General features: G+C 49.2%; 1 protein-coding gene across 2 annotated transcripts in view; it reads left to right on the top strand.

Annotated features, from left to right (window-relative positions):
* Positions 1 to 10706, top strand: part of Psd2 (pleckstrin and Sec7 domain containing 2) — a 48794-nt gene that overhangs the window by 32817 nt on the left and 5271 nt on the right. For both annotated transcript variants that reach the window (XM_055625705.1, XM_055625706.1), the window contains 6 exons: positions 3760 to 3849; positions 5484 to 5527; positions 6454 to 6644; positions 6812 to 6882; positions 7631 to 7788; positions 8603 to 8747. In XM_055625705.1, coding sequence (XP_055481680.1) covers positions 3760 to 3849; positions 5484 to 5527; positions 6454 to 6644; positions 6812 to 6882; positions 7631 to 7788; positions 8603 to 8747 — 699 coding nt within the window. The remainder of the gene's footprint in view (positions 1 to 3759; positions 3850 to 5483; positions 5528 to 6453; positions 6645 to 6811; positions 6883 to 7630; positions 7789 to 8602; positions 8748 to 10706) is intronic.

Raw genomic sequence — 10706 nt, 5'->3', positions numbered from 1 at the left:
TCTTTCTTTCTTTCTTTCTTTCTTTCTTTCTTTCTTTCTTTCTTTCTGTTTTTGAGACAGGGTTTCTCTATGTAGCCCTGGCTGTCCTGGAACTAGGTCTATAGATCAGGCTGACCTTGGACTGACAGAAATTCCCCTGCCTCTGCCTCCTGAGTGCTACGTTTTCTTTTCCGTTTCATTCATCTGTTCTTTCTTTTTCCTTCCTTTCTTGTCTACTTTTGGATGGTTTAGGTGCTTTTTCAATTTATGTTTTTCTTCTTTGCTACCTTCTTAGTTGTGTATTCTTTCCGAAGTCTTTCTTTTGCGGTGATGGGGTTGAACCCAGGGCCTTGCAAATGCTAAGCAAGTGCTCTACCACTGAGCTACATCCCCAGTCCTCAGAATTCTTTTTCAGTTCATGATGTACATTTATGACTTATTAAAAGTGTTTTTTTTTTTTTTATCACTTCTGGGGTCATGTGCCGCCTAAAGACAGCTAAGCTCTCTCAGCTTCCTGTCTTCTTCATATTTTCTGCTTCTCCATGCTTCCTGCTTCCCCTCACTTCCCTTTTCTTCCAGCTTTTCACTTCTCCAAGCTTCCTGCTTTCTGTCACTTTCCTCTTTCCCAGATTTCCACTTCTCCATGCTTCCTGCTTCCCTATGCGTTCTTTCCCTCATGAAACCTATGTCTTCATCCTTCCTGATTCCCCATATTTCCTGCTTTCCACACTTCCTGTTTCCCCAAACTTCAAATCTCTCCATGCTTCCTACTTTTCCACACTTCCTGTTTCTTCATGCTTTCTGCTTCTCTATGCTTTCATCTGGAATATTTTTTTTCTTTCTTTTTATTTTTTAAGATTTATTTATTTATTATGTATACAGTATTCTGCCTGCATGTACACTTGCAGGCCAGAAGAGGGCACCAGATCTCATTATAGGTGGTTGTGAGCCACCATGTGGTTGCTGGGAATTGAACTCAGGACCTCTGGAAGAGCAACCAGTGAGCCATCTCTCCAGCCCTGGAATAATTTTCTAATGACTGAAAAATTAGAAAAAAAAAATTAGAAAAAATTTGTTTCAATTTCATGTTGACATAGGGCTGGAGCAGGGTCCCTTGCCTTGGTGCACTCTGAAGTCCAGTTTTTGTTCTTGAGTTCAATAGGGTCACTTGGTTCTTCAGCCATTGCGCCATGCTTCCACAAGGAAAGTTTCCCAGCACAAGGCTCTCTGCATTCCTTGATTGGCAGAAACTTAGCCTTGAAGTCTGCCTGTATTTCTCTAGTGCCTTCATATAGGTGTTTCATTAATATTTCAGCCAAAGCTTTTTTTCCCCCCACTAATTTTTTTTGTAATGTATGTAAAATTTTTTATGTACATTGGTCTTTTGACAGCATGCATGACTGTGTGTGGGTTTTGGATCCCCTGGAATAGGAGTTACAGACAGTTGTGAGCTGCCATGTAGGCGCTAGGAATTGAACCTGAGTCCTCTAAAAGAGCAGCTAGAGCTTTTAACCACTGAGTCATCTCTTTAGCCCCATTCCCGCTAATTTTTATTTAGGTGTATGTGTATGTTCCTTTGTGCATGTGTGCCGCATGTACATGCCTGTGAAAGCCAGAAGAGGGAGGGCATCAGTCCCCGATGCTGGAATTACAAAAGGTGGTGCTGGAACTAAATTCAGGTTGTCTGGAAGAGCAGTAAGTGCTCTTAACCTCAAGGATATACCATTATTAAGATTATTATTTCTACTTTGAGACAGGGTCTTTGTAGCCTAGGCTAGCCTCAAATTTACTGTAATACTGAGGATACCCATTTACTTCTGATCCTCCTGCCTCCACTTCTCAAGTGCTGGGATTATAGGTATATACTGCCATGCCCAGTTTAGGTAGTGCTACGGATCAAACTTAAGGCTCCAACACGTACTAACTAGGCAGGCACTCCACCAACTGAGCTACATCCCTATCCATTACTTAGCTGTTTTTTGACTTTGTACTCTTAGTGGCTGAGAATGTTCAGTGTGCGTGGGCCTCAAAGACAGTATTTCCTTATGTCTTTGTGTTCTTTTATCACAAATGCTCATGGTATGGCTATATGCTTTTGTCTGAATACAGGAAATTTATACATAAAACTATAACAAACAAACAAACACATCCAGACACACATAGAAGTTTTTCTTATTAAACCTTTGGAAGAAGTTAAACATTTTCAATCAGCTATATATTAACCCTTACTTGTTTGGGCACAGTGGAATGTATACTTATCATTCTAATTCGGTTTCTAGTGCTGTGATAAAGACCCTAATCTAAAACAATCCGGGGAGGAGGAAGGGGTTTTTCTCGGGCCACAGTCCGTCATCAGGGGAAGCTAAGGCTGGAGCTCCACGCAGGAACTTGAAGCGGAGTTGAAGCAAAAGCCACCGGAGAATGTTTTATCGGCTTGTTCAGCCTGCTTTCTTTCTCTTTTCCCTTCTTTTATTTTGGAGGTGAGGAAGGGCTCAAGTCTAGTTTCTGTTAAGCTGACAGAAAACTAACCAGCACATTTATAATCCCAACGTTTAGAAGGCTGAGGCAGGAGGATCTCAAGTTTAGGCCAGCCTAGGCTATGTGGTGAGCCCCAATACCAAGCAAGCGAGCAAACAAACAACCCTTGCCTTGCAGCAGCACTTTCCACATGATATCTGCGGTATCTGGATGTCATATGCAGTCAGCAAAGGCTCTTTTGTTAAAGTAATGCCAACACCAAGTCCGGGGCAGCGCACACGGAACTCGGTCCTTGGAGACTCCCAGCACACATAAACACGTTCAAAGCTCTGGAGTGCTGCAATTAATTTGCTGGGCCATAATATCCTGTTATTTATTTTAGGAAATACATATTCCCATGTCGTGGGGTGCTAACATTCCACAGCAAAGTACGAGCAAACCTCAACTCACAAAACCTCCCGTAGGTGGAGGGCCACCCAGGGCCTCCTCCAGCGGGGCTCTTCCAAGGAGACCCTCAAAGCGTGAATGCCGGGTGATCGGCTTGGACGGTTTGAGCCCTTCTACTAGTGAGTGGTTAACAAAAGATAGACTTTGGGGCACAGCCCTCCATCCCCAGCGCTTTGCTTGTGGCAGTGAGAACCTAAGCAGTTTTTCTTTTTGTCAACCCAGCTCAGTATGAATCGTTCTTGTGTGCTGTTGGGGTTTGATATTTGGTCCATAAAACCAAATTTCCCCTTACTTGATCTATTTCCGGGAGGTCTTCCTGCCCAACTCTGTGCAGGTGAGAGGGTAAGGCGACTATGGCGGAATATAAGAGCCAAGAGGCCTGGGTTCAAGTGCTGCTTCTCAGTGAGCTTGGGAGAAATAACCACGGAAAGGTGGATGAGAGCATGGGCTCTGATGTCAGACAGGCTGGGCCCCTGCACTCCCTTCCCCCGTTGTTTCACGTGCTCATCCTTCAGATCTCTTACCTTGTGGCAAGGAGATATGATAATGCACGTCAGGGTCAGTGCCCAGAGCAGAGCAGGCTCCTGGCAGGCTCAGCCATTGCAATGCTTCCCCTAACCTGGCTCCTTCACTGAGTTTGAAGAGCCTTTCGTGTTGCTTGTGGGCCAAATAGAATTTGGATTAAAAAAAAAAAATTTGCAAATTCTTGGAGATGAAGGAGTATCCAGGCAGTTTGACTTTTGTTTTCACCCTCAGCACTGCCTTGTCCTCTCTGTCTGGGCAGGGCAGGGCAGGGTGTGTGGACCACCCCAGCCTTCTTCCCTACTCTCAGGCAGAACCATTTCTCCATGACAGAACATTGGCAAGAAGATGTCCTGCCAACAATTCATCGCCAACTTGGACCAGCTGAACGATGGCCAAGACTTTGCCAAAGACCTTTTGAAGGTATTACCTGCTAAAGGTCCCCACACCCCACGCCCTGCCCCACAGGTATGGAGTGAAATCTTGCCCCACTAAACGTGATATTTTAGACCCATAACACTTGCAACAGGGCCCCATCGCTTTGGGACAGAGCTGGAGGCTGCTTAGTTCCTCACTTGACTGTTCGGTATTCTCCAAGAGAGATAGACAGTGAGGCTCTAAGCCCTTTGGTTTTAATGCTCCAATCACCACGACTTCTGTCTCAGTAATAACCATCACTGTCACCAGTTGTTATGGCTGCCACCAGCGACCACCACCGCCTCCATCACTCCCACCACCACCTCCTCCACCTTCACCACCACCACCACCACCACCACCACCACCACCACCACCATCACCATAACCACAAGGAAAGGCCCACTCCTTCATCACCAGCAATGAAAGAGATTAGTTTTCCTTTGAGGATGAAGCCCAGGGCGAAGGTTCGGCCTCAGATAAATAAGGAGAGATTTATTTTAGGGTTACGTATAGGTGGTGAGTTCATTTTTAGATAGTCTTTTAATAGCCTTATGGTTCTAGGAGGGGAGTTGAATGGTGAAGCTAGAGGAAGATCTGTACAATTATTATGTGTCAGTTATGGAAACTAAAAAGAGAACATTGTCGTTACCTCATTTTTTGTTATAATTATCTGCTTCACCATCAAGAAGTTCCTGCTGAGAACTTGGCATGGTGGTGCATGCCTTTAATCCCGGCACTTGAGAGGCAGAGGCAGGTCGATCTCTGAGTTCTGGAACTAGCTCTACAGAGTCTGAGTTCAAGGCCAGCCTTGTTGAGAGAGAGAGAAAGAGAGAGAGAGAGAGAGAGAGAGAGAGAGAGAGAGAGAGATCCAGGAAAGTCATAGCTACACAGGGAAACCCCAACAAAACAAAACAAAGAATATAAAATCATTATCCATCGATTTACTTTTTCTCTCTATCCACCCTTTACCTACTTCTCCACCCACCCACACACTTTTCTCATGCTTGGACACACCCATTCACCAGCCACACAACTGTGTACCTACCCATGCACCCACTTATTCACCCCTCACACATTCCTGTACCCCAAACACTACTCCTCCTCCCCCCCCCTTGACACAAGGTCTCATGTAGCTCAGGATGGCCTTCAGCTCACTCTGTGGCTGGGATTACAGGCATGAGCCAACAGGCTGCTTTTAGGTGGTTCTGGGATCAAATCCACAGCTTCATGCACACGAGGTAAGCACTCTGCCAAATGGGCTACATCTTCAGCCCTCCGAACCCTCTTTCACATACCAACCGCTCATCCATCCCGCCATCCATCCACCCACCCTGTGACATTCTAAATTTTGTATTGAGGCTTCCGTGGTGAGCAAGATAGACATTATTGACCTTGGGAAGCTTACAACCTCCTGGCTAGACACACAGTAATGAGTGCATAATAAGCTCCACCCATCCATACACCCACCTACCCACTCAGTTTTTCATCAAATGACATCACCAAGTATGAACCAAGCACCCACTTTACCCATTAACTGCAAAGGTGCTCCCTCACCACGGCCACGCTGCTGGAGAGACATGGGGATTTCTCTGACTCTACCTGAACTCCTTTCTCCCTCCCTTTTCTCCGCCCTCATTCAGACGCTTTACAACTCCATCAAGAATGAAAAGCTGGAATGGGCCATGTGAGTAGCGATGAAGGGTGCGGGTATGAGCCTGGTTACCAGGAGAGGGAGTGGCTGGGCGTGCAGGCCACTCTCCATGGTGCTGATTCACCCTAGCCCAGGCCCCCGACAATACCTACCCAGCAGGCCAACACCGTCAGGGGGTCATTTTCTGACTTGATACTTACATTGAATTTAGTTCCAGGACTGCCCATGACTGGTTTCTCTGTACTGAGGATATTGCCGGGTTCCCAATCGATGGTGGGCAGGAGGCATGGGTCCCCTTTGACACTAGCTGTGGCGGCTGCTTTTGGCAGTGGGGAGGGAGCCAATGCTTCAACTTCTTCACCTACGAAGACTGTGCACAGCCAGCTGCAAAGAGGGGTGGAGATGCTGCTGGCTGGGGAGGCGGCGAGAGGTTCTCTGGATGGGGAGCCCCATAGCTGAGCTCCCCAGGGAAGGCTGTGCCTTTGGGTGTGTGTGGAGGCCCACGGCTCAGGGAGTCTAATCCTGCTGGGAAGAGCTGGCCCTCTTCTGCCAGGGCTCCTTCCTCCGGGGCCTTGGCCCTTTGCTCTGCTGTTCCCAGCATGTCAGCACGGCCTGTGCAATAGCCGAAGTCCACAGAGGGTTAGCGTTCCTCATGCTCCCTGTGCTGGAGAGAAGGGATACTGGGGAAAGAGACCTGAAGACAAGAAAGAATCCAACTCTGTGGTAAAGGTGAAGATTAGTTTAGAGACCCCGAGTCAAAGATCAGAGGTCAGAGGTCAGAACTGAAGATGATAGGGAGGGATCAGAGCCCTGGAGCTGTATTCTGGAATCTTTCATCTCTAACCTTGATGCCAGGTGGCTGGGGTGGTGGTGGTGGCTGGTGGGGAAGTCTGTGGCAAGGGGTGGGCTTGGAGGCAAGGTGTCTCTGGAGGTGGCTCTCAGGCTTGGTACCTTCCTAGTGATGAGGATGAGCTGAGGAAGTCCCTGTCTGAGCTGGTGGATGACAAGTTTGGGACAGGCACAAAGAAGGTGACTCGGATCTTGGATGGTGGCAATCCATTCCTGGATGTCCCGCAGGCTCTCAGCGCTACCACCTACAAGCATGGAGTGCTGACCCGGAAGACTCACGCTGATATGGATGGCAAGAGGAGTGGGTGTCAGGCTGGGGAAGGGGCCTGGGAGGGGTGCTGGTGTAGGGGGGACCCACCCTTGGCCACCCCTCTGGGGAGGCACATATACATGGACTTTCAGGGGATGGCAGGGTAGGAGTTACCAAAGCAGAAGTTTGCAGCCACACTGCCTGTGCCCTCTCCTCAGCGCCCCGAGGGAGGCGTGGCTGGAAGAAATTCTATGCGGTGCTCAAAGGGACCATCCTGTACCTGCAGAAGGTGAGAAAGAGGCTGCTTTAGAGCTCTTAGGTACAAAGGGCACACTCAGTCTCAACCAGCTGCTGCCTGTGGTACTCAGTTCAAGGTCTTCTGGTCAGGACTGGGACTGGGAGAGGAGCTAGGGCCTTCTTCCTCTTCCTCTTCCTCTTCCTCTTCCTCCTCCTTCTCCTCCTCCTCCTCCTCCTCCTCCTCTTCTTCTTCTTTTTCTTCTTCTCCTCCTCCTCCTCTTTTTCTCCTTATCCTTCTCCTCCTCCTTCTTCCTTTTCTTCCTCTTCCTCTTCTTTCTCTTCTTCCTCCTCCTCTTCCTCTTCTCATTTTTTTCTAACAGGGTTTCTCTGTGTAGTCTTGGTTGTCCTGGATTAGCTTTGTAGACCAGGCTGGCCTCAAAATCACAGAGAACCGCCTGCCTTTGTCTTCTTGAGTGCTGAGATCACAGGTGTGGGACACTGGGCTCAGTTGCTAGGGCCTTCCTCTATTAACAGTCTTTTCTGTACTCACTTAGCAGCTTTGAGGGTTCTGGGCAAGGGACTCTGAATGCCAAGCACATCAGCGTTAGGCCTCTGGGACAGACTGAAAGCCCCTGCAGTAATTCTTGTTGGGGTCTGGGAGGGAAGAGGTAATACAGAGTAGAGTGACAGGGAGGGAGGGAGTGGGGGAGGGAGGAAAGGAGGGAAATGACAATGGAATGTGTCAGGCAGCGAACAATAGCCCAGAGTGACATAGCACACCCCCCCTCCCCCCCGCTCAGGATGAATACAGGCCGGACAAGGCCCTGTCTGAGGGTGACCTGAAGAATGCCATCCGCGTGCATCATGCTCTGGCCACCAGGGCTTCTGACTACAGCAAGAAGTCCAACGTGCTCAAGCTGAAGACAGCAGACTGGAGGGTCTTCCTCTTCCAGGCGCCGTAAGTAGAAGCACAGCCCCGAGGAGCACGGCCCACAGCATCGCCCTGCAATCCCCACTCTCCTGGTCTTGGGATAGAGACCTCAGCTGCCTGTGCGTGTCAGCCACAGACTTGGCATGTCCTCTTGCCACAGATGAGTAGCTGCTTCGTGTCTTCCGGAGCAGTGGCTCTGTGTGGTGTCCTCCGACACCTGGGGGCTGGGTAGAGGTGCCACCCCACTGGCCACATCTTAGGCCCATTGAGCCGATACTTGACTGGGTCTAAGAAGCCTTCAGGGGCTGCGGGTCCCCTCTGAAGTCCTGAAGCTCAGGCTCGCGGACTGGGACCCCTCCTTGGCAGAAACTCAGAGGTTGGGTGGGGAGGACTCCTAGCTTTGACCCGTTAGGCCTCCTGCTCTGTCCCACCCTGTCCTCTGTGACCAGAGATGGAGTTTTTTTACATGTCAGGCAACCTTCACAGGAAGGAGACTAGATTGTGAGAACTGGGGACAGAGTGGGAAGGCTGGGCAGGTGGTGGGGGCAAGACAGAGGTTTGCCCATTGCAGCTGATCCTGGAGTTCACCGACTGGCTCTAGGGACACCAGTCCAGAGTGGAGCAGGGTCATTTCACAGGAGTCCACATGGGAGTTCCCTCTCCAGTTCTGACCAGGCTCATCTGCCCACCTGTCCACTCCTGCCCTTCTTCCTCCTTCCTGTCCTTGCCTGGGTATCAGTACCTTCTCTGCCAGACTTCATGCTGAGTACTGGGTGCCACGTGTGGGGAGGGCCGGAGGTCCTATCACAAGAAGCCCTTTTCTGTCCTCTTTTGTCCCCAGGAGCAAGGAAGAGATGCTGTCCTGGATCCTGAGGATCAACCTGGTAGCCGCCATCTTCTCAGCGCCCGCATTCCCAGCGGCCGTCAGCTCCATGAAGAAGTTTTGTCGGCCCCTGCTGCCCTCCTGTACCACTCGCCTCTGCCAGGTACAAGCTCCTGGGGTTAGGCTGCTGGCCTTAGCTTGGCCCTTTCTCTGGGTTATGTGGCCCTGGGCTGAGGGACACTAGGGAAGGGGGAGTCACTCTTCCTCATTCTACCACCCCGCCCCCACTCACAGGTGGGAAGATGGAGACCCCCACATGCACAGCGCTAGAGGCCTGACAGTGCTGTGATGGATGACATTGGCGAGCTTCCCTGCCCATGGCAGTGCGGCTGAATGGGTGTGACTGTGGGTCTGTGGCATGAATCTGAGAGGCTGTATGTGTCATAGGGACAGGTGAGATTTGGCTGACCCCTGTCCAGCACTCTGTCTGATTGTTTAAAGATTTATTTATTTTGCATGTGTGTGCACGTGTGTATATGTAACATGTGTGTATGTGTGCGCATGTGTGTGTATATGTCACACCCTGTTTAACGAGATCTTTTTTTTTGTTATGTTTAGTGTTGTGCCTGCCTGCATGTACACCTGCATGCCAGAAGAGGGCACCAGATCTCATTATAGATGGTTGTGAGCCACCATGTGGTTGCTGGGAATTGAACTTACAACCTTTGGAAGAGCAGCCCATGCTCTTAACCTCTGAGCCATCTCTCCAGTCCCTTAACCTAATCTTTAGCATCGATTTTCTGGTAAATGACATCGTTTCATATTTATTTTTCAAAAATTTATGGATGTGTGTATTTCTCGTGTGAGTTTCTGTGCACCACATGTATGTAGGTGCCCACAGAGGCCGGAAGAGGACATCAGCGTCCCTGGGACTGGAGGACTGGGCAGTTGTGAGCCACCTGGTGTGGGGGCTGGGAACTGAACCTGGTTCCTCTGGAAGAGCAGTAAGTGCTCTTAACTGCTGAGCTGTCTCTTCAGCACGCATGCTCTCATTCTTTATGGATGAACAAAGCTTCGCTGTGTGTGTACGTCAGACCTCTATCCACTCATTTGTCCATAGACACCCAGGCTGACTCTGTCGCTTGGCTATTGGGAACGGTACTGCGAGAGACGTGGTTGTGCAGGCATTGCTGTGGGATGGTGCCTTGGATTCCTTTGGGTGTGTTCTCAGGAGTGGGACCGTTGGAGCATGTGGTAGTTTCACTTAAAATTTTTACTTATTATTCTGTGTGTGTATGATGTGTTGGGGGAAGGGCGCACATGGCATAGCATGTGTGGGTGCCAGGGAACAACTTCCTGGGTCTGTTCTTGCCTCTGCCTTCATGTGGGTTCTGGGACCTACTTCAGGGAATCAGGCTTGTTCAGCAGGTGCTTTACCCACTGGGCCATCTCCGTGGCCTCCTCTAGTCTTAGTTTTTGATGAGCCTCCATCCACAGTTATTTCCACAGCAAGTGTGTTAATTTACAGTCCCGCCCACAGTGGATAAGGGTTCCATTTTCCCCAGTGTTCACGAGCATTTATTGTCCACTTTTCTTACAAAACATTTTTAAGACTTTGTTTTTATTTCACGAGTGTTTTGTCTGTACGAATGTCTGTGCACTGTGTGTGTGCCTGGTGCCTGCAGAGGCCAGATGAGGGCGTAAGATCTCCTGCAACTGGAGTCACAGATGGCTGTGAGCCACCATGGGAATTGAATCCAGGCCCTTTGGGAGAGAAGTCAGTGCTCTTAACCACTGACCCATCTTTCCAGTTCCTATTTTTCACTTTTTTAGAAATAGTCCAGTGTTGACATTTGCCTTAGGGTTATAATTGATGAGATGAAACACTATGACCAAAAGCAACTTGGGGAGGAAAGGTTTATTTCACTCACAGTTCCATATAACAGTTTATAATAAAAAGCAGCGAGGGCAGGAAAGCATGCAGGTTAAAAACCTGGGGGAAGGAGCTCATGGATAGGCCATGGAGGGGTGCTGCTTACTGACTGGCTTGCTCTTCATGGCTTGCTCAGCCTGCTTTTCTTTCTTTCTTTCTTTCTTTCTTTCTTTCTTTCTTTCTTTCTTT

Source organism: Psammomys obesus, unplaced genomic scaffold (assembly GCF_907164565.1).
Source record: "Psammomys obesus unplaced genomic scaffold, mPsaObe1.curated_primary_1811, whole genome shotgun sequence".
Classification (NCBI taxonomy): domain Eukaryota; kingdom Metazoa; phylum Chordata; class Mammalia; order Rodentia; family Muridae; genus Psammomys; species Psammomys obesus.
Note: the sequence above shows the minus strand (reverse complement) of the source record. Positions and strands in the feature narration are given on the sequence as shown.